The 23793-nt window shown below is 44.9% G+C and overlaps 1 protein-coding gene across 1 annotated transcript in view; it reads right to left on the reverse strand.

The window, feature by feature from the left end:
* czib (CXXC motif containing zinc binding protein) overlaps positions 1-23793 on the reverse strand; it is a 48329-nt gene that overhangs the window by 18821 nt on the left and 5715 nt on the right. Inside the window, exons 4-5 of the mRNA XM_028810871.2 lie at positions 22343-22424; positions 10747-10778 (exon numbers count right to left, since the gene is read on the reverse strand). Of these exons, the coding sequence (XP_028666704.2) occupies positions 10747-10778; positions 22343-22424 (114 nt within the window). The remainder of the gene's footprint in view (positions 1-10746; positions 10779-22342; positions 22425-23793) is intronic.

Consider the following 23793-nt stretch of genomic DNA (forward strand, 5'->3'; position numbering starts at 1 on the left):
GATGGCTGAGAAGCTACCCAATCATAGCACGCAGTTAAGTTCCTGTGTGCTGATTGGCTCAGCAACGGAGCACAAAATTCAATTCCGCTGCGTTAACCAGGAAGTCTCATCTCGCTCATTCAGCATTAACGTGCTCCTGCTACTACTTCAGGAGGCTGTGCCCAAGTGCCAACGGAAGATGCTAAAGATTGCTGAAAAGGTAAAAGTTTTGGATATGTTGAAAGAAGGGAACAGCTACACCGCTGCAGGACGCCATTACGGAATCAATGAGTCCACGATTCTTTTTTATTTAAAAAGGAGGAAAAGAATATAAGATCTATGGCTGCAGTGTCCTTTAACCAGGGCGCAAAACGAGTTGTAAGTGGATGTAATAGTAGTAGTAGTCCGGATGGAATCTGCTTTAGGGATCTGGATTGAAGACTGCCGGAAGAAGAACAACGGCGGTGCTACACAGTCGCCTGAAGAGGCTCCTTTAGAAGAGCTGTAACGCTCTCCTTTGTTGTGCAGTAAAATTAAACTCATCGTTATCGGACAAGTCGTCGTGTCATTGTTGGTGAGTAACCATAATAAATTTTCTACGTACAGTACTTAGTACATAGTTTAGTATCACTGTACACACATTTTACTGTATACAATTTTTCTTGCATTGTACGTATTTATTGCTGGTGGCCTGTCTGTCGTAATGGCTGTAACATATGTGATATCGGAGACGCTCGATATCTTTAAAATAATATTTAGGTTTTACTGTATGTAAACTGTGTTTACATACATAATTTCAACGAATCTTACCTAATATCTAAGAGAATACAAAGGGTTTATGCTGTATAATTGTGCGGGAAATGTTTAGAAGAGTGTGGGAGAGTTGAACATATGATTTTTACTTTGCGGATTTTCACCTTTCGCGGGGGGTTCTGGAACGCAAGAGGGATTACTGTACTTCATTTCTTCCGTCCCCGTGACTAGGGAGTACTTCCGGGCTATAAGGAAAATATAAATCCCTGTGCCTCCCTGCAGCGGCCCCTGGCGGCCCCCACGGTATCCAGCAGGGCTGTGAAGCCGAACTCCATTGTCCATGATGCCCTGCGGGAATTCGGGGAACCTCCATGTTGCAGGGAGGACTCCATCTAGCGGCCTGGGGTGGGGGGTGTTGGCCGGGGTAAACTGCCGGCCATCTCTCACAAGTGTTAAGACAAGAAAAATTCTTGGGATGGTATTCTTCTGCCATCTAGTAGATGAAATAACATTATACTGCAAAAAAACTTGAACATTCTTTGGAATGACTTCCCTAAATTAATGAGATCAGCCGACTCCATTCATTCTTTTAAACAACAACTTCAAACTCGGCTGTTCAGGAAGGCGTCTAACTTAACCTGACATTCTTTCAGTTTACCTCTCTGTCCAGATGTTCAGTATAATGTGTGTTATATCACAAATGATGTTATCAGGCATTTCTTTTAATATTTGTGACAAAAGGCGCTATACCAGCGCTCAACCCGACACAGACAGACGCAGGAGGCACACTGATCAAACAAAGAAATATTTTTGCTTTTCTTTGCCTGTGGGCAACGCCTTACCCGTTCCCACTGGCACAACACAGTCTCAAATAAGCATAAGCCCACACAATTCTTCTTCTCCTTTCTCTTTTCTCCACCACTCCTCTCTGGCAAGCTTCATCCACTACCACCCGACTCTGGCTCCTGGAGTGGTGGCTGCTAGCTTCTTTTATAGGCCACCTGCAAGTGCTCCAGGTGTTAGATGACCCATTTCCGGCTGCACTTCCAGGTGTGGTGCTCAGGAACCACTGCAGCGCCCCCTGGTGGCACCCCCCGGATCCAAACAGGGTTGTAGAGAACGCCATCTCCCATGAAGCCCTGTGGGAATCTGAGGCACCACTGCCACCCAGAGGGACTGCCATCTAGCATCTTGGGGGAGGTACTGTTCAGTCCCTGCTCGTTCCCCCGGACCATATAAAAAAAGAGGCATCCTGGCCGGGCAAGGGTCCCGACCATTCGCCACATATTGAATTAAGTCTTTTAATCTGGTTTATTGTCTTTTATTCTGTTTAATGCTTTTGTATCTCCTGTTTCTGTTTTAATCTCCTGTTCAGCAAACACCTGCATGTTTCCCCTTCAGATTAATAAAGTATCTATCTATCTATCTATCTATCTATCTATCTGTATCCAATGTTACATATACAGTGCATCCGGAAAGTATTCACAGCGCATCACTTTTTCCACATTTTGTTATGTCACAGCCTTATTCCAAAATGGATTAAATTCATTTTTTCCTTAGAATTCTACACACAACAACCCATAATGACAACGTGAAAAAAGTTTACTTGAGATTTTTGCACATTTATTAAAAATTTAAAAATTGAGAAAGAACATGTACATAAGTATTCACAGCCAACATGTTTTTCAGTAAATAGATGAGCAATGAGGCTATAAATTCTCATCAGACTATTGGAGGTGGAATTACAGAAGTGCCTCATACTTCAGACCAGTCTAACTTGGAATGTTCCAGCATTTGAAGGCTAAATTCAATCCGGAATTCAAATGATGTTTCTACGTTCAAACTGCACACACAGTGTAAAAAAAAGCAGCAACATATGGCATTTACACTCGCTGTTGGGCACCCAGGCCGTCTCTCGCTCTCGCTGTAAAAGCATCTCTTGCGTTATCCTGGTGTGTTTTCAGTGCTTTTTTGCTTTATTTTTGTTATGTTTAGTTTTATATATATATAAATACAGTCATATGAAAAAGTTTGGGAACCCCTCTCAGCCTGCATAATAATTTACTTTCAACAAAAAAGATAACAGTGGTCTGTCTTTCATTTCCTAGGAACATCCGAGTACTGCGGAGTTTTCCAAACAAAGATTTTTATTAAAGCAGTATTTAGTCTATGAAATTATATCAAACGTGAAAAACTGGCTGTGCACAAATGTGGGTCCCCTTGTCATTGTGCTGATTTGAATGCCTGTCACTGCTCAATGCTGATTGGTTGGATGAGCTCGTTAAGCCTTGAGCTTCATAGACAGGTGTGTCCAATCAGGAGATATAAAGGTATTTAAGGTGGTCAATTACAAGTTGGGCTTCCTTCCCTTTGACTCTCCTCTGAAGAGTGACAGCATGGGGTCCTCAAAGCAACTCTCCAAAGATCTGAAAGCAAAGATTGTTGAGTCTCCTGGTTTAGGGGAAGGCTACAAAAAGCCATCTCAGAGGTTTAAACTGTCAGTTTCAACTGTAAGGAATGTCATCAGGAAATGGAAGGCCACAGGCACAGTTGCTGTTAAACCCAGCAGGTCTGGCAGGCCAAGAAAAATACAGGAGCGGCATATGAGCAGGATTGTGAGAATGGTGACAGACAACCCACAGATCACCTCCAAAGACCTGCAAGAACATCTGGCTACAGATGGTGTACCTGTACATCGTTCTACAATTCAGAGCAATTTGTACAAAGAACATCTGTATGGCAGGGTGATGAGAAAGAAGCCCTTTCTGCACTCGCACCACAAACAGAGTCGCTTGTTGTATGCCAATGCTCATTTAGACAAGTTAGATTCATTTTGGAACAAAGTGCTTTGGACTGATGAGACAAAAATGGATTTATTTGGTCAGAACAAAAAGAGCTTTGCATGGCAAGAGAAGAACACCGCATTCCAAGAAAAACACCTGCTACCTACTGTCAAATTTGGTGGAGGTTCCATCATGCTGTGGGGCTGTGTGGCCAGTTCAGGGACTGGGGCTCTTATTAAAGTCGAGGGTCAGATGAATTCTACCCATTATCAACAAATTCTTCAGGATAATGTTCAAGCATCAGTCACAAAGTTGAAGTTACGCAAGGTTTGGTAATTCCAACAAGACAATGACCCAAAACACAGTTGGAAATCTACAAAGGCATTCACGCAGAGGGAGAAGTACAATGTTCTGGAATGGCCATCACAGTCCCCTGACTTGAATATCATCGAAAATCTATGGGATGATTTGAAGCAGGCTGTCCATCAAATTGAACTGAACTGGAGAGATTGTGTATGAAGAATGGTCAACAATACCTCCATCCAGAATCAGACACTCATCAGAGGCTATAGGAGGACAGCGTCTACAGGCTGTTAGATTAGCAAAAGGGGGCTCAACTGAGTATTAGATAGATAGATAGATAGATAGATAGATAGATAGATAGATAGATAGATAGATAGATAGATAGATAGATAGATAGATAGATAGATAGATACTTTATTAATATTGATGTCATATCTCTGTTGGGGTGCCCAAATTTATGCACCTGTCTAATTTTGTTATGATGCATATTGCATATTTTCTGTTAATCCAATAAACTTAATGTCACTGCTGAAATCCTACTGTTTCCATAACGCATGTCGTATATTAAAAGGAAGTTGCTACTTCGAAAGCTCAGCCAATGAGAAACAAAAATCCAAAGAATTAAGAGGGGATCCCAGACTTTTTCATATGACTGTATAACCCCTATCTATGAACCATGGCATCTAATAAGGGTGTGGAATAAACGAAGCCTAAGAGGAAAGCTGTAGTATCGACGATTAAGGTGAAAAAGGAACTTATCGTGAAGCATGAAAGTGGTACACGTGTGGCAGATCTGGTGGCCTGTTTAAGATACCGAAGGTGACTCCCCTTCCAAACAGTAACCAGTGACATGGGACATCGCCACTCCTCATGAAGGTACAGTAAATGCAATTTTCATTTTATTACATAGTATTTAAATATTTACTGTTTTCATTTATTATTTAGGGCATTTAATTGTGTTATTTTATACCTTAAATTATGTGCATTTGCTGTTTAAGTTTATCAAAATGGGTATTGTTTAAACGTCTGGGAACAGCTTAATTCACTTTCCATTATCTCTAACTAGCCGTCCCCAATGTAGTAGTGAAACAGGACAGCGAGTAGGACCCCGCCCTGCTCCCCACTCCTGATGTCACTCTTCCCCCTCCCCTCAGCCCGCAGCCTCCGTCTCAGATTAGCGTGAATATATCACTCCTGCAAGCGAACTGCGATTCTTAGTGCGATGAGAGAAGTCACAAAATTAACCAGAATGTTCAAGCAAATTCTACAGAAAAGTCCGATCTAAATCTGTTAAGTAGCTCTCTCGTTCGCTAGCTAAGCGGAGGTAAGATATGCCCCGAGGCTGGCACGTGAGTGAGGGAGGAGCCCTCCACCGTCCCACAAGGCCCACTGCTTCTCTCTCGGATTCGCACAAATAAATCAGTACCGCAACTGAACTATGATACTTAGCGCAATGAGAGAAGTCGCAAAATCAACCGGAACGTTCTAGCAAATTACAGAAAAAAACCCGATCTGAATCCATTAAGTAGTTCTCTCGTTTGCTAGCTAAGCAGAGGTAAGATGCGCCCCGAGGCTGGCGTGTGAATGAGGAGGGCCCTGCCCAGCTCCCCACTCCTGACATCATGCTTCCCCCTCTCCTCAGCCTGCAGCTTCGGTCTCAGAATAGCAAGAATATATCGCTGATTCATAGCGTGATGAGAGAGGTCGCAAAATCAACTGGAACGTTCAAGCAAATTATAGAAAAAAACCCGATCTAAATCCGTTATGTAGTTCTCTTGTGGAAAGTGGACAGACAGACAGGCAGGCAGACATTGGATTTAATATAGAGAGAGAGATGGGGAAAATTGATTTGGACATCAAACAATTCAGAGTTCCAATGGCCTCCTGAAACGAATTAAGTTCCAAGTTTGAGGCACCCCTGTACTTTCTAACTACTTACGGGTTTCAGCTGTTTCCTTGCCTTGGCGTATTGCATTTTCTTAGCGTGTTCAAAACTTTTTTTACATTTACATTTATTTGCTTGTCAGACGCTTTTATCCAAAGCTACTTACAAAAGAAGTAAATATAATTGAGTAACATTAGGTGAGGGCCTGTTTGTTCAGCAAGTGTAACAGAACAGGTAACAAAAGGTGATTGCCACAAGTGAAAAGATGTAATAACGCATACATTTACTATCACTAAAGCAATTAAACTTAAACAAATCAACCTCTTCTTCTTCTTCTTTTGGCTGCTCCCATTAGGAGTTGCCACAGCGGATCATCTTCTTCCATATCTTTCTGTCCTCTGCATCTTGTTCTGTTACCCCCATCACCTGCATCTCCTCTCTCACCACATCCATAAACCTACTCTTAGGCCTTCCTCTTCTCCTCTTCCCTGGCAGCTCTATCCTTAGCACCTTTCTCCCAATATACTCAGCATCTCTCCTCTGCACATGTCCAAACCAACACAATCTCGCCTCTCTGACTTTGTCTCCCAACTGTCCAACTTGAGCTGACCCTCTAATGTCCTCATTTCTAATCCTGTCCATCCTCGTCACACCCAATGAAAATCTTATCATCTTTAACTCTGCCACCTCTAGCTCTGTCTCCTGCTTTCTGGTCAGTGCCACCGTCTCCAGCCCATATAACATAGCTGGTCTCACTATCGTCCTGTAGACCTTCCCTTTCACTCTTGCTGATACCCGTCTGTCACAAATCACTCCTGACACTCTTCTCCACCCATTCCACCCTGCCTGCACTCTCTTCTTCACTTCTCTTCCACAATCCCCGTTACTCTGTACTGTTGATCCCAAGTATTTAAACTCATCCACTTTCGCCAACTCTACTCCTTGCATCCTCACCATTCCTCTGACCTCCCTCTCAGTTACACACATGTATTCTCTCTTGTTCCTACTGATCTTCATTCATCTCCTCTCTCGAGCATATCTCCACCTCCCCAGGGTCTCCTCAACCTGCTCTCTACTATCGCTACAGATCACAATGTCACCAGCAAACATCATAGTCCACGGGGACTCCTGTCTAATCTCGTCTGTCAACCTGTCCATCACCATTGCAAATAAGAAAGGGCTCCGAGCCGATCCCTGATGTAATCCCACCTCCGTCACTCCTACCACAGTCCTCACCACAGTCACACTTCTCTCGTACATATCCTGTACAACTCTTACGTACTTCTCTGCCACTCCCGACTTCCTCATACAATACCACAGCTCCTCTCAGTCACCCTGTCATATGCTTTCTCCAAGTCCACAAAGACGCAATGCAACTCCTTCTGGCCTTCTCTAAACGTCTCCATCAACATCCTCAGAGCAAACATCACATCTGTGGTGCTCCTTCTTGGCATGAAACCATACTGCTGCTCACTAATCATCACCTCACTTCTTAACCGAGCTTCCACTACTCTTTCCCATAACTTCATGCTGTGGCTCATCAATTTTATCCCCTTGTAGTTACTGCAGCTCTGCACTTCCCCTTTATTCTTAAATATCGGCACCAGCACACTTCTTCTCCACTCCGCAGGCATCCTCTCACTTTCCAAGATTCCATTAAACAATCTGGTTAAAAACTCCACTGCCATCTCTCCTAAACACCTCCATGCTTCCACAGGTAAGTCATCTGGACCAACAGCTTTTCCTCTTCATACTCTTCATAGCTGTCCTTACTTCCTCCTTGCTAATCCCTTGAAACAAATCAACCAAGAATTTAAAAATATCGCAAAGTTTTTGTGTTTTTTTTTTCCTTCATCAATTCGACCGAACAGATGGCTCTTCATTTGCTTCTTAAATCATTTTTTCCGTGTCATTCCACTTTATTACAAACACCTTTAAATGTTGTGAATTCTTTATCTATACTAATAAAAGGCAAAGCCCTCACTGACTCACTGACTGACTGACTGACTCACTCACTCACTCACTCATCACTAATTCTCCAACTTCCCGTGTAGGTAGAAGGCTGAAATTTGGCAGGCTCATTCCTTACAGCTTACTTACAAAAGTTAGGCAGGTTTCATTTCGAAATTCTACATGTAATGGTCATAACTGGAACCTGTTTTTTGTCCATATACTCTAATGGAGGAGGCGGAGTCATGTATCGCATCATCGCGCCTCCTACGTAATCACGTGAACTGAAAACAAGGAAGAGATTTACAGCACGAGTCAAACGCGGGAACGAAGGTAAATGACGTTAAATGTTGAGTGTCTTTTAATACTGTGTAAGCATACATATTAACACATGTGCAATTAAACGTGTGCATTTACGGGGTGATTTCTCAGGCTTAAACGCTCGCCTTTTATTAAAGAGGTAAATGCAAACTGTTTTCATTCTGAAGGGCACAAACCACGTTAGATTTCAGCCATTAAACGCGCAAAAATGTCGGTACACCAGATAAATAAGCGCAACATATTATCAGTTGTATTGTATGCTTACAATACATATAGAAATGTGTTAATCGTTAACTAATATTATGGGATGGTGTTTTTGGACTCGCGCCTTGATTTAAACGATTCCATGTCTTGGTGGGTTTGCGTAGCTTGTTGTCAATATCTTTACACCTGTTTTTAAGACTTATTGACTGAAACGGGCTTTCACGAAAAAACTTTGGGCTTTGCTACAGGATACACCCACCACAAGTTAAGGAAGTAAAAATAAAAGTATATATTTCTGTTTTATTTAAACCTTTTAAGTTCGTATGCATAGCCCCATTTGGCTGTTTTAGTTTTTTTTTTCTTCAGTAATATTTAATCTCCTTAAAGAAAAACAACATATGCATTTTACTTTTTTTGTATCTCTTTAGTAATATTTTAGTGTAAAAGGATAACCAGTATTTAAACCTTTTATGTTACTTTATAAAGTTATTTTACACAATGTTGAAAAATTAATAAGAAAGCTACATATTTTGGCAGCTGCTGCTTTAATTTTCAATGAAATGAAAAAAGCTCTCCAAGAGAAAACGTCAATGAAGAAGAAACAGTTTGCACTAAAAAGGAGAAACCCTCATTTATAAAGGTTTGCTGCAGATGACTTAACTGAAAATAAATGAATAGTTCCTATGTGTATAATACATATTTATCTATTTGACTTATGCCTTTATTCCAGCAACTTGCAGCATCTGAGGTACAATTTGTTACATTACTGTTGTTTTTTGCAGCACAGGCAGGTGAAGTGACTTCCTCAGGGTCACACAGTGGTGTCAGTACCAGGATTTGAACTGACAAGCTCCGGGTTTGCTGAAATATTACTGTAGAAAGACAAAAAACGAAAATGGGCAAATGGGCCCATGCATACAAATGTCCATCCATCCATTATCCAACCCGCTATATCCTAAATACAGGAGCCAATCCCTGCCAACACAGGGCACAAGGCAGGAAACAAACCCCGGGCAAGGTGCCAGCCCACCGCAGGGCGCGCACACACCCACACACACCACGGACAATTTAGAATCGCCAATGCACCTAACCTGCATGTCTTCGGACTGTGGGAGGAAACCGGAGTACCCGGAGGAAACCCAGACAGACACGGGGAGAACATTCAAACTCCACGCAGGGAAGCGAACCCGGGTCTCCTAACTGGCACCTTTCACTGCGCCACCATACCGCCCGCATACAAACTTAAAAGGTTTAAATAAAACAGAAATATATACCTTTATTTTTACTTCCTTAACTTGTGGAGGGTGTATCCTGTAGCAAAGCCCTAAGTTTTTTCATGAAAGCCCCTTTCAGTCAATAAGCCTTAAAAACAGGTGTAAAGCTAAACTTGCAGCACCGCTAATCAATTACACTTGCCTAACGCCTCTCCTAAGGGGACATACTGTGGGATCTGGGCATCAGTCAAAGCACCAATCACAGGCCCGATTAGAAAGCGGGAAGCTGTGATTTGTTGTCTCCCTCCCATGTAACAATCACAGCCCGTGTTACAACGCACTATGTATGTATGTGTATATGTATATATGTATATGTGTGTGTATGTATGTGTATATATATGTTGATATGTGTGTATATATATATGTGTGTGGATGTGTATATGTATATATATATATATGTATATGTAGATATGTATATGTATATATATGTTTACATAACCTCTTTAACACACTACTTCTCCGCTGCGAAGCGCGGGTATTTTACTAGTATTTAATAATTCATTACATTTATATAGCGCTTTTCTCAGTACTCAAAGCGCTATCCACACACACAAGATTGTGCGCTATCCACAATCTTCCACAGTCTCCTTACTGCAAAGCAGCAGCACTACCACTGCGCCACCTGTGAGGACATATATTTGTGGATTTCTTGAGTTAATTCCAATGTCTGCTGAGAATTTCATGTAAAGAGCCTCACTGGAAAAAGATTTACTTATGAAAATGCTGACACATTCAATTCTTATTTCTCCCAATGCATTTACAAAATAATATTTAACGCACAAGAAAAAAGTTAAATAAACCAAAAACTACACTAAAACCCTGGCTGTGCCACAAGACCACCACATCTTGGGTGACAAGGAGCAGGACCATGCCCGTCTTAATATATGGGCACTGGCTTGGGCTCCACAATGTTTCTGATGCCCATGTATGGCCCCAGCACACTACTTTGCCTGGGGGGTCTATGAAGCTGTTAAGCAGCCCTGACAAGAAGACCTCCAGAAAGAGATATAAAGAAACATTTAGGGTGGTCACTGCTGTGTTTTTAAGCGCTTAACAAATAAAAATGGTATGGTATGGTACTCCCTAACCCACATAGAGCCAGTTTGGGTGGGTTGGGGCCTTTAACTTAACACTCATGTCTTTGGAAGAAAGCACATGGAGAAGACATGCAAGGAAAGCTTAAAGCATGCAGGAGATACGTGTTAAGAAAAAGGGGCCAACAGAGTAAGGCGGCAATTGCAATTTTTTGCTTTCTTAAAAGGAATAAACCAGGATGGAGCAATAGAGGACTCACATTGTATGGTTTCAAGGTGTCCTTCAGGATATCTGTGGAGAGAAGTGGCATAAATTAAAATTGTGGTCCAAACAAAGCTACAGATCACACACACACACACAAAAGGGGGGTGGGTGGGGTGGGGTTGATCTCATTTGTTGTGAACCATCATGACACCATCAGAAGTCCACACTTGGTGGTCAGTGACAGCAAGCGAGGGCATAACTCATTTGTTCTGGATAGAGAGAGACTCGAGACCGGAGTGGGCAGGCTGTATGGCCATGAATGATAATCGAAATGAGTGGTTCCCAAACTCTGTCCTGGGGACCCCCATTGGCTACCAGTTTTTGTTCCAACCAACTTCTGTTTTTAGCCTAATTAGGTGAGCTGTTATTTCCCAGTTTCTGTATTGGGAGGACAATGTGGAAATTACAAAACCCAAGCAAATGTACTAAGCAGGGGTAGGCAAAGTCGGTCCTGGAGGGCCACAGTGGCTGCAGGTTTTTTGTTCCATCACTATGCTGTGATGGACTGAAATCTTGCAGCCCCCACAAGGTCCCCCTGCTCAAGAAGGAACAGGTACAGGCCCACCTTGAGGGTCTTGTAGCCCATTCCAGCCTTGTCCCTGATGTTCTCTGGTGGTGGAGAGGTTGGAATGGAAGAGATTGATTCTGTGAACAAGTGTGCTTTATACAAGTCATATGAAAAAGTTTGGGAACCCCTCTTAATTCTTTGGAATTTTGTTTCTCATTGGCTGAGCTTTCTAAGTAGCAACTTCCTTTTAATATCTGAAATGCCTTATGGACACAGTAGGATTTCAGCAGTGACATTCAGTTTATTGGATTAACATAAAATATGCAATATGCATCACAACAAAATTAGACAGGTGCATAAATGTGGGCACCGCAACAGAGATACAGTGGTGTGAAAAACTATTTGCCCCCTTCCTGATTTCTTATTCTTTTGCATGTTTGTCACACAAAATGTTTCTGATCATCAAACACATTTAACCATTAGTCAAATATAACACAAGTAAACACAAAATGCAGTTTGTAAATGGTGGTTTTTATTATTTAGGGAGAAAAAAAAATCCAAACCTACATGGCCCTTTGTGAAAAAGTAATTGCCCCCTGAACCTAATAACTGGTTGGGCCACCCTTAGCAGCAATAACTGCAATCAAGCGTTTGCGATAACTTGCAATGAGTCTTTTACAGCGCTCTGGAGGAATTTTGGCCCACTCATCTTTGCAAAATTGTTGTAATTCAGCTTTATTTGAGGGTTTTCTAGCATGAACCGCCTTTTTAAGGTCATGCCATAGCATCTCAATTGGATTCAGGTCAGGACTTTGACTAGGCCACTCCAAAGTCTTCATTTTGTTTTTCTTCAGCCATTCAGAGGTGGATTTGCTGGTGTGTTTTGGGTCATTGTCCTGTTGCAGCACCCAAGATCGCTTCAGCTTGAGTTGACGAACAGATGGCCGGACATTCTCCTTCAGGATTTTTTGGTAGACAGTAGAATTCATGGTTCCATCTATCACAGCAAGCCTTCCAGGTCCTGAAGCAGCAAAACAACCCCAGACCATCACACTACCACCACCATATTTTACTGTTGGTATGATGTTCTTTTTCTGAAATGCTGTGTTCCTTTTACGCCAGATGTAACGGGACATTTGCCTTCCAAAAAGTTCAACTTTTGACTCATCAGTCCACAAGGTATTTTCCCAAAAGTCTTGGCAATCATTGAGATGTTTCTTAGCAAAATTGAGACGAGCCCTAATGTTCTTTTTGCTTAACAGTGGTTTGCGTCTTGGAAATCTGCCATGCAGGCCGTTTTTGCCCAGTCTCTTTCTTATGGTGGAGTCGTGAACACTGACCTTAATTGAGGCAAGTGAGGCCTGCAGTTCTTTAGACGTTGTCCTGGGGTCTTTTGTGACCTCTCGGATGAGTCGTCTCTGCGCTCTTGGGGTAATTTTGGTCGGCCGGCCACTCCTGGGAAGGTTCATCACTGTTCCATGTTTTTGCCATTTGTGGATAATGGCTCTCACTGTGGTTCGCTGGAGTCCCAAAGCTTTAGAAACGGCTTTATAACCTTTACCAGACTGATAGATCTCAATTACTTCTGTTCTCATTTGTTCCTGAATTTCTTTGGATCTTGGCATGATGTCTAGCTTTTGAGGTGCTTTTGGTCTACTTCTCTGTGTCAGGCAGCTCCTATTTAAGTGATTTCTGGATTGAAACAGGTGTGGCAGTAATCAGGCCTGGGGGTGGCTACGGAAATTGAACTCAGGTGTGATACACCACAGTTAGGTTATTTTTTAACAAGGGGGCAATTACTTTTTCACACAGGGCCATGTAGGTTTGGATTTTTTTTCTCCCTAAATAATAAAAACCATCATTTAAAAACTGCATTTTGTGTTTACTTGTGTTATATTTGACTAATGGTTAAATGTGTTTGATGATCAGAAACATTTTGTGTGACAAACATGCAAAAGAATAAGAAATCAGGAAGGGGGCAAATAGTTTTTCACACCACTGTATGACATCAATACTTAGTTGAGCCTCCTTTTGCTAATCTAACACCTCTAGACGCTGTCCTCCTATAGCCTCTGATGAGTGTCTGGATTCTGGATGGAGGTATTGTTGACCATTCTTCATACAAAATCTCTCCAGTTCAGTTCAATTTGATAGACAGCCTGCTTCAAATCATCCCATAGATTTTCGATGATATTCAAGTCAGTTGACTGTGACGGCCATTCCAGAACATTGTACTTCTCCCTCTGCATGAATGCCTTTGTAGATTTCCAACTGTGTTTTGGGTCATTGTCTTGTTGGAATATCCAACCCCTGCGTAACTTCAACTTTGTGACTGATGCTTGAACATTATCCTGAAGAATTTGTTGATATTGGGTTGAATTCATCCGACCCTCGACTTTAACAAGGGCCCCAGTCCCTGAACTAGCCACACAGCCCCACAGCATGATTTCTTCCCATTCCAGTAACTTCGTCTGTTTCCAATCTTGGAATCAAAATGGATATGGTCCTGAAAATGGATGCTCAAGTCAACAGCACAGTAAAATCCTGCTTTTTCCATCTCAGGCGAATTGCCAAACTCAAACCAATTCTGCCTTACCACCTCCTGGAATCAGTAATCCATGCATTCATTACGTCCCGGCTCGACTATTCTAATTCCTGCCTATATGGTATTAGTAAAGCCACTCTTTCTAGACTCCAATTGGTTCAAAATGCGGCTGCAAGGCTTTTAACTGGAAGCGGCAGAAGCCAACACATTACACCGATTTTAAAAACCCTACACTGGCTGCCGGTTAGCTTCAGAATTGATGTTAAGATACTCCTCTTAACCTATAAGGCACTAAATGGTCTAGTCCCTGCCTACTTGAGTGTCTTGCTCTATCGTCACAATCCCCCTCGTGTTCTTAGATCCACAGATCAGCTGCTCCTAACCGTTCCCAAGGCACATTTTAAAGTTCGTGGTGAAAGGGCTTTTTCCGTCTGTGCACCCAGGCTCTGGAACTCCTTACCTTTAGTGGTTAGGCAAGCCGCTTCAGTCGCCACATTCAAATCACACCTAAAAACGCACTTCTTCACATTGGCTTTTAATTCTTAACCTGTCTTATTTCCACTTCCATCCATCCATTGTCTCCCGCTTATCCGAGGTCGGGTCGCGGGGGCAGCAGCTTGAGCAGAGATGCCCAGACTTCCCTCTCCCCGGCCACTTCTTCTAGCTCTTCCGGGAGAATTCCAAGGCGTTCCCAGGCCAGTCGAGAGACATAGTCCCTCCAGCGTGTCCTGGGTCTTCCCCGGGGCCTCCTCCCGGTTGGACGTGCCCGGAACACCTCACCAGGGAGGCGTCCAGGAGGCATCCTGATCAGATGCCCGAGCCACCTCATCTGACTCCTCTCGATGCGGAGGAGCAGCGGCTCTACTCTGAGCCCCTCCCGGATGACTGAGCTTCTCACCCTATCTTTAAGGGAAAGCCCAGACACCCTGCGGAGGAAACTCATTTCAGCCGCTTGTATTCGCGATCTCATTCTTTCGGTCACTACCCATAGCTCATGACCATAGGTGAGGGTAGGAACATAGATCGACTGGTAAATTGAGAGCTTCGCCTTGCGGCTCAGCTCCTTTTTCACCACGACAGACCGATGCAATGCCCGCATTACTGCGGATGCCGCACCGATCCGCCTGTCGATCTCACGCTCCATTCTTCCCTCACTCGTGAACAAGACCCCGAGATACTTGAACTCCTCCACTTGGGGCAGGATCTCGCTACCAACCCTGAGAGGGCACTCCACCCTTTTCCGGCTGAGGACCATGGTCTCGGATTTGGACGTGCTGATTCTCATCCCAGCCGCTTCACACTCGGCTGCGAACCGATCCAGAGAGAGCTGAAGATCACGGCCTGATGAAGCAAACAGGACAACATCATCTGCAAAAAGCAGTGACCCAATCCTGAGCCCACCAAACCGGACCCCCTCAACACCCTGGCTGCGCCTAGAAATTCTGTCCATAAAAGTTATGAACAGAATCGGTGACAAAGGGCAGCCCTGGCGGAGTCCAACTCTCACTGGAAACGGGTTCGACTTACTGCCGGCAATGCGGACCAAGCTCTGGCACCGATCGTACAGGGACTGAACAGCCCTTATCAGGGGGGCCGGTACCCCATACTCTCGGAGTACCCCCCCACAGGATTCCCCGAGGGACACGGTCGAATGCCTTTTCTAAGTCCACAAAACACATGTAGACTGGTTGGGCAAACTCCCATGCACCCTCCAGGACCCTGCTAAGGGTATAGAGCTGGTCCACTGTTCCGCGACCAGGACGAAAACCACACTGTTCCTCCTGAATCCGAGGCTCGACTATCCGACGGACCCTCCTCTCCAGGACCCCTGAATAGACTTTTCCAGGGAGGCTGAGGAGTGTGATCCCTCTGTAGTTGGAACACACCCTCCGATCCCCCTTCTTAAAGAGGGGGACCACCACCCCGGTCTGCCAATCCAGAGGCACTGTCCCTGATGTCCATGCGATGTTGCAGAGGCGTGTCAGCCAAGACAGTCCTACAACATCCAGAGCCTTGAGGAACTCCGGGCGTATCTCATCCACCCCCGGGGCCCTGCCACCAAGGAGTTTTTTGACCACCTCGGTGACCTCAGTCCCAGAGATGGGGGAGCCCACCTCTGAGTCCCCAGGCTCTGCTTCCTCATTGGAAGGCATGTTAATGGGATTGAGGAGGTCTTCGAAGTATTCCCCCCACCGACCCACAACGTCCCGAGTCGAGGTCAGCAGCGCACCATCCCCACCATATACAGTGTTGACACTGCACTGCTTCCCCTTCCTGAGACGCCGGATGGTGGACCAGAATCTCCTCGAAGTCGTCCGGAAGTCATTCTCCACGGCCTCCCCAAACTCCTCCCACGCCCGAGTTTTTGCCTCAGCAACCACCAAAGCCGCATTCCGCTTGGCCTGCCGGTACCTATCAGCTGCCTCCGGGGTCCCACAGGACAAAAGGGTCCTGTAGGACTCCTTCTTCAGCTTGACGGCATCCTTCACCGCCGGTGTCCACCAGCGGGTTCGGGGATTGCCGCCACGACAGGCACCGACCACCTTACGGCCACAGCTCCGGTCAGCTGCCTCAACAATAGAGGCACGGAACTTGGCCCATTCGGACTCAATGTCCCCCACCTCCCTCGGCATGTGGTCGAAGTTCTGCCGGAGGTGGGAGTTGAAGCCACTTCTGACAGGGGGCTCCGCCAGACGTTCCCAGCAGACCCTCACAACACGTTTGGGCCTACCACGCCTGACCGGCATCCTCCCCCACCATCGAAGCCAACTCACCACCAGGTGGTGATCAGTTGACAGCTCCGCCCCTCTCTTCACCCGAGTGTCCAAGACATGTGGCCGCAAGTCCGACGACACGACCACAAAGTCGATCATCGAACTGAGGCCTAGGGTGTCCTGGTGCCAAGTGCACATATGAACACCCCTATGCTTGAACATGGTGTTCGTTATGGACAATCCGTGACGAGCACAGAAGTCCAATAACAAAACACCGCTCGGGTTCAGATCAGGGGGGCCATTCCTCCCAATCACGCCCTTCCAGGTCTCACTGTCATTGCCCACGTGAGCATTGAAGTCTCCCAGCAGAACGAGGGAGTTCCCAGAAGGTATGCCCTCTAGCACCCCCTCCAGGGACTCCAAAAAGGGTGGGTACTCCGAACTGCTGTTCGGTGCATACGCACAAACAACAGTTAGGACCTGTCCCCCCACCCGAAGGCGAAGGGAGGCTACCCTCTCGTCCACCGGGGTAAACCCCAATGTACAGGCTCCAAGTTGGGGGGCAATAAGTATACCCACACCTGCTCGGCGCCTCTCACCGGGGGCAACTCCAGAGTGGTAGAGAGTCCAGCCCCTCTCAAGGAGATTGGTTCCAGAGTCCAAGCTGTGCGTCGAGGTGAGTCCGACTATATCTAGCCGGAACCTCTCTTATTTCCACTTGCTTTTTGCTATTTCTCTGTTTTATTGGGTCCCCTGACCTGTTTTTAGTGTTTCTGTTTTAATTCTCTCTTAATGTTTGTTTTTAATATTTTGCTTTTAGTCTTGCTTGTTTTAACTGTACAGCGCTTCGGTCAGTTGTAATGCTGTGTTTTTAAGCGCTTAACAAATAAAAATGGTATGGTAATGGTATGATGGAACCTCCACCAAATTTGACAGTAGGTAGCAGGTGTTTTTGTTGGAATGCGGTGTTCTTCTAACGCCATGCAAAGTGCTTTTTGTTATGACCAAATAACTCCATTTTTGTGTCACAAGTCCAAAGCACTTTGTTCCAAAATGAATCTGGCTTGTCTAAATGAGCATTGGCATACAACAAGCAACTCTGTTTGTGGCGTGAGTGCAGAAAGGGCTTCTTTCTCATCACCCTGCCATACAGATGTTCTTTGTGCAAATTGCGTTGAATTGTAGAACGATGTACACATACACCATCTGCAGCAAGATGTTCTTGCAGGTCTTTGGAGGTGATCAGTGGGTTGTCTGTCACCATTCTCACAATCCTGCTCATCTGCCGCTCCTGTATTTGTCTTGGCCTGCCAGACCTGCTGGGTTTAACAGCAACTGTGCCTGTGGCCTTCCATTTCCTGATTCCATTCCTTACAGTTGAAACTGACAGTTTAAACCTCTGAGATGGCTTTTTGTAGCCTTCCCCTAAACCAGGAGACTCAACAATCTTTGTTTTCAGATCTTTGGAGAGTTTCTTTGAGGATCCCATGCTGTCACTCTTCAGAGGAGAGTCAAAGGGAAGGAAGCACAACTTGCAATTGACCATCTTAAATACCTTTATACAGTAATCCCTCGCTATATCGCACTTCGACTTTCGTGGCTTCACTCCATCGTGGATTTTATATGTAAGCATATTTACATATATATCGCTGATTTTTTGCTGGTTCGTGGATTTCTGCGGACAATGGGTCTTTTAATTTCTGCTACATGCTTCCTCAGTTGGTTTGCCCAGTTGATTTCATACAAGGGACGCTATTGGCAGATGGCTGAGAAGCTACCCAACCACAGCGCGTATTATGTATTAAATAAAACTCCACAAATATATTGTGAGCACGGGGGCTGTTCGCACCCCTAGAGCAGGGATCCCCAACCCCCGGTCCGCGGCCCACTACCGGTCTGCAGCCGTCTGACAGCCGGGCCGCGAGAGAACTGCCGGCAACGGCGACTCAGACTTTTCAGAATGCTTGGTGGGCGGGGCTTTGCAGCGGCGCAGAGAGAGGAGAGAGACCGAGGTGAGAGAGTATTACAACAAAGTATTTTTATGGTCCCGACAGTTTCCCCATATGACATGAGTCTATAGAAATCACGTTACTACGAAGTACATTCAACAGATGCTTTCATTACAACGAAGTGACCTTGAAATGCTTGAACGAATCATCCACAGAGCAGTGAGATCTGTGGTCGCAGCACAGTTGTGCACGTTTGCACAACGATCCCCAAACAGAAACATTGTAAAAAAAATCTCTTTCTTCGAACTTTCCTCGTACTGTTTTTTTTTTTTTTTTTTCTGTTTTTGTTGTCTGTGGTTTTCAGTGATACCTTTTTGCTTATTGCTTGTCAACATTTGAAAAACATCCATTGGAATTTAACTCATTGTCACCCTCCTATAGAAATGGCAGACACGAAAAAAAGATTGCAGTGTTAATGTTTGTGATGTGCAATCTGTTGGATTGGCAAATGTAAAGCATATGTCTTTGTTATATGCAAAAAAAGAAGAAAAATCTCAGACTGCAAACATATGCGAACTGCTTAATAACTTTAATAATAATAGAAATGTTATGTAAATTGTGTATAAAACTGCCCCCCCCCCCCGACCGGTCCGTGGAAAAATTTGCATCTAATAAAGTGGTCCTTGCTGTCAAAAAGGTTGGGGACCACTGCCCTAGAGGACATGGCCGCTCCTCAAAAAACGCTGAAAGATTACCTTCACAGTGCTCCCTTCTTTGCTGGGCTTACATGTGGCTGCTTTGTCAAGCGATATGCTTCCTGCACGGTGCTTCGCATACTTAGAAGATCAAACAGCACGTATTGATTTTTGATTGTTTGCTTTCCTCTCTCTCGCTCACTCGCTTGCTCTGACATTCTCTGCTCCCGACAGAGGGGCTGTTCGCATACTGGCCTAGAGGATACGGACGCTCCTCTAAAAAATGCTGAAAAATGCTTCCTCCCTTCCTTGCAGCTACTTTGTCCGGCAGTGCTTCACATACTTAAAAGCCAAACAGCCCTATTGATTTTTGACTGTTTGTTATTTTCTCTCTCTCTGACATTCTCTGCTCCTGATGCGCACTCCGTTGAAGAGGAAGATATGTTTGCATTCTTTTAATTGTGAGACGGAACTGTCATCTCTGTCTTGTTATGGAGCACAGTTTAAACTTTTGAAAAAGAGACAAATGTTTGTTTGCAGTGTTTGAATAACGTTCCTGTCTCTCTACAACCTCCTGTGTTTCTGTGCAAATCTGTTACCCAAGCATGACAATATAAAAATAACCATATAAACATATGGTTTCTACTTCGCGGATTTTCACCTTTCGCGGGGAGGTCTGGAACGCAACCCCCGCGATGGAGGAGGGATTACTGTATCTCGATTGGACACACCTGTCTATGAAGTTCAAGGCCTAACGAGGTCATCCAACCATTTGGTGTTGTAAGTAATCAGCATTGAGCAGTGACAGGCATTCAAATCAGCACAATGACAAGGGGACCCACATTTGTGAACAGCCAGTTTTCCACATTTGATTTCATTTCATACAACTAAATACTGCGTCACTAAAAATCTTTGTTCAGAAAACACCGCAGTATTCAGATGTTCCTAGGAAATGAAAGACATACCACTGTTATCTTTATTGTTGAAAGTAAATTATTATGCAGGCTGAGAGGGGTTCACAAACTTTTTCATATGACTGTACACATAACAAGTTGAGATCAGGAGTATCTAATTGATTGTAATCGCCAATCTGTAGGAGCCAGAATTCTGGCTGGTGGGGTACCCGGATGGGGGTGGTACCCAGCCGGGACGCCCGAGAAGACTGGAGGAGGGCTTGTGCCTCCTCCAGACCTCGAGGGGGCGACCGCGGGTACAGAGCTGGGAAGCTTTACCCTGTAGGGGCCCATGGTCACCGCCAGGGGTACCCCAATACCTGGAGGACCTTGGACCTCAGCACTTCTGCCACACCAGGAAGTGCTGGGGGGAAGAGGAACAGGGACACCCGGAGTGCTTCCGGGGAGACAGCTGGCACTTCCGCCACACTGGGGTGTGTCGGTGGGAGATTGCTGGGAACACACCTGAAGCACATCCGGGTGCTTATTTAAAGGGGCCGCCTCCCTTCAGAGAGGGACTTGAGTCGGGTGGAAGAAGGACAAGGTTTCTGGAGGAGACAAGGAGGCGGTCTGAAGACAGAGAGAGAGAAGGCATTGTGTTGGCCAAGGACTGTGGGGTATTGGGGTTGTGGTTAGTGACTTTGTAAATATGGAAACCCAAAATAAATGTGTGTGGGGTGATTACAACGTGTCTGCCTGTCTGTGTCCGGGTCAAGTTCCACACTGGGTTGTAGGGGATCAAATATTTATTTCTCTCAATGACATGCAAATCAATTAATAACGTGTATATAATGTGTTTTTTCTGGATTTTTTGTTGATATTCTGTCTCTCTCCATTAAAATGAATCGACCATCAAAATTAGGGACTGTTCATTTCTTTGTAAGCGAGCAAACTTACAAATTCAGCAGGGGATCAAATAGTTATTTCTCCCACTGTAAGAACATTACGTTGCAGACTACATAGAAAAAGGGCAAAATAACAGGCAGTGTGGTGTAGCGGTTAAGGATTTGGACTTCAAACCCTGAGGCTGTGGCTTCAAATCCTACTGCTGACACCACTGTGTGACCCTGAGCAAGTCACTTCACCTGCTGTGCTCAAAACTGAAATAAAAGAAATGCAACCAATTGTACTTTAAATGTTGTAAGTTGCTTTGGATAAAGTCATCGGGCAAATGAATAAATGTAATAGGAAAACGAGAAAAGGAACTTAAGCATTTAAAGCTTTAGCAAAAATAGAATTCTAAATGTCAGAATCACACTGTTGAATACAGAATAAGACAAGAAATGAGACCAGCTAAACAGAGTTTGGGGACCACTGATCTAAGTCATGCAGCACATTATGTGCCTGGTTTAAAGGGGGGCTGAGCTCCCTCATTTGGAATAACCCACGGAGACCACAAGGACCAATCACAAAGACTTCTATTTAATGAAGAAGAAAAAAAGGGGAGGGGGGTTTAATACGGCGCATCCGCCATTGCCAATGGACAATATTCTGTCTCTGGCCCAATGTTCTCCTCTTCTTTCCCATCTCACCAACAGTACTGGTGTATCTTTTTCTTCTACCAGGTGAGCCCTACCCTCCACTCTCGCCCGACTCCAAGCTCACCTGGCTGAAGGATTTAGGGGTCTTTTAAAGTGCAGATTTTAATTACTTCCATGGTCACGGCCAGCTGGTTAGCCAAGGGTTCCTGGTCATCCCCGACTCTTTAGGAGCCATACAGTTGTCTACTTATCTATACTGGACTGAAACCAGGGCTTTGCGTCTTATTGTTCAATTTCTGATTTTGACTTTCTGATATTTAGATTTACTGATTTTTGACCCCTGCTTCCTTTTAACGTAAAGGTTTCTAATGTAAAGGTAATGTACTGTTTTAAAGATTCTCGACTGGATTTGTTTGGTTTATATTTTGCCTTTAAAGAACAAATCTCAATGCTGAAAAAGCCGTAATACAGGTTGCTCCCTCTTAAATGTTGCTGGGTGGGGGCAGACCCCCAGCAGCAACAATGGGTGGTCCTGCCTCCCAAGGCTCAAAATAAAGGGGATAGGGAAGAAAACATGCAACACCATTAATTACACAATACAGAAGAGTAAAAACCAATAAACACAAAACTCAGTAAATAAAACAGAGAAAGAAGGGGAAAAGATAACAAAAAAAAAAGATTACATGAAAAGAAAACACACTTAAGCCAGAGGAAGAGACCGAAACAACGATGGTGTCCACACTCACCGATGGAATTCTCTCGGGAGCACAGTTTACACTTTTGCACCATGCTGGCACTTCCTCGTCCCCCTTTCAAAGGCATGCTGTCCTGCAACACAAGAGCTCCTTTTACATGGCTGTGCTTTGGGGTCCTCGGTTGAACTCAACTTTCAATTTCCGTTTGTTCTCTTAACACAAGCAAGCTTTACTCTTTTATAACTGCTGTATATATAAAGCACAACATAACCGGACCTTCTCAAACTCTCACACCCACCCACACAGCATGAAGTTAGAGTTGTCAATAAACCTAGCAGTTGTAATAAGGAGCGCTATATAGCGCCCGACCCGGCACAGAACGACACAGAGGCACTATAAAACACAAGGGCTTTATTTTCTTCTTCATCCGTGGGCGCACGTCTTCCCCGTGACCCACAGGTAATACACAGTCCCAAAAACACCTCTTTCTCCACCACACAATAACACACTCTTTCTCTCCCACCACTCCTCTACAAGCTTAGTCCTCCTTCCTCCCAACTCTGGCTCTCTCAAGTGGTGGTGGCTGGCCTTTTTATACCCCACCCGGACGTAGTCCAGGTGCTTGGTCACCTGGGCCTAATTGCATTTCCAGGTGGGGCTGAGGAATTGACCAGCCGAGCTGGAAAGTCCATGCAGCTCCCCCTGGCGGCCATCCAAGCCCCCAACCAGGCTGTGGAGGACTCCATGTGCCAGGCTGGGAAATCATCATCCGCCAGGGAGGCTGCCACCAAGCGTCCCGGGGGAGGTATTGAGCTGCCCGTGGTGGCTCCCCCGGAACAGATGCAGCAGAGGCGTCCCTGCCGGGCATGGAACCCGGCTGTCCTTTACACAGTCATGTCCTTGGGGATTTAGGAGGAGAGCAGCTGATGAAATAACAGGGGGGAGACGGGGTGGTCTTATTGTCCGAATACAAAAATCTTACTCTGGCACTACGGAATATGCATTGTGCTCACCACACACATTTTTAGCAGGGGTCTTCTTAGAAGACGTTTCGGCTGTAGACCGTTGATCATAATCAGAAGCTTACAGAGCCTTGTATTCACCCCCCTTGGTGTCTTTCACCATTTTGATATTCTCACCTGTCGGCCAGTTTGCCAATATAAAAATGACAAAAAAAAAAACCAAAAAGAAAGTTCTTCAGTGCAAATACGCAGCATTGGCCCTCTTAAAGGGAACTGAAATACGGTCTGCGAAGTGTAACATGTTTGTCACACCCACGCACGTTCTAATAATGGCTCGGTGGTAAGCATTATTATACGGGTGAGTGCGAGGAAACACCTGGGGGTTGGTGGCAGAATTGGCACTCCAGCCACCGTAAAAAAAAAAAACTCACACAGTTTCATTCCATCTGAATTAGTGTGGTGCTGAGGTGTCACCCGTTGCATGGCTGCACTCGAGTCCTAACCAGGGGTCCCGAGTTGGTTTGTCATGTAGTGCGTACG

The sequence above is a fragment of the Erpetoichthys calabaricus genome, chromosome 10 (genome assembly GCF_900747795.2).
Source record: "Erpetoichthys calabaricus chromosome 10, fErpCal1.3, whole genome shotgun sequence".
Lineage (NCBI taxonomy): Eukaryota > Metazoa > Chordata > Cladistia > Polypteriformes > Polypteridae > Erpetoichthys > Erpetoichthys calabaricus.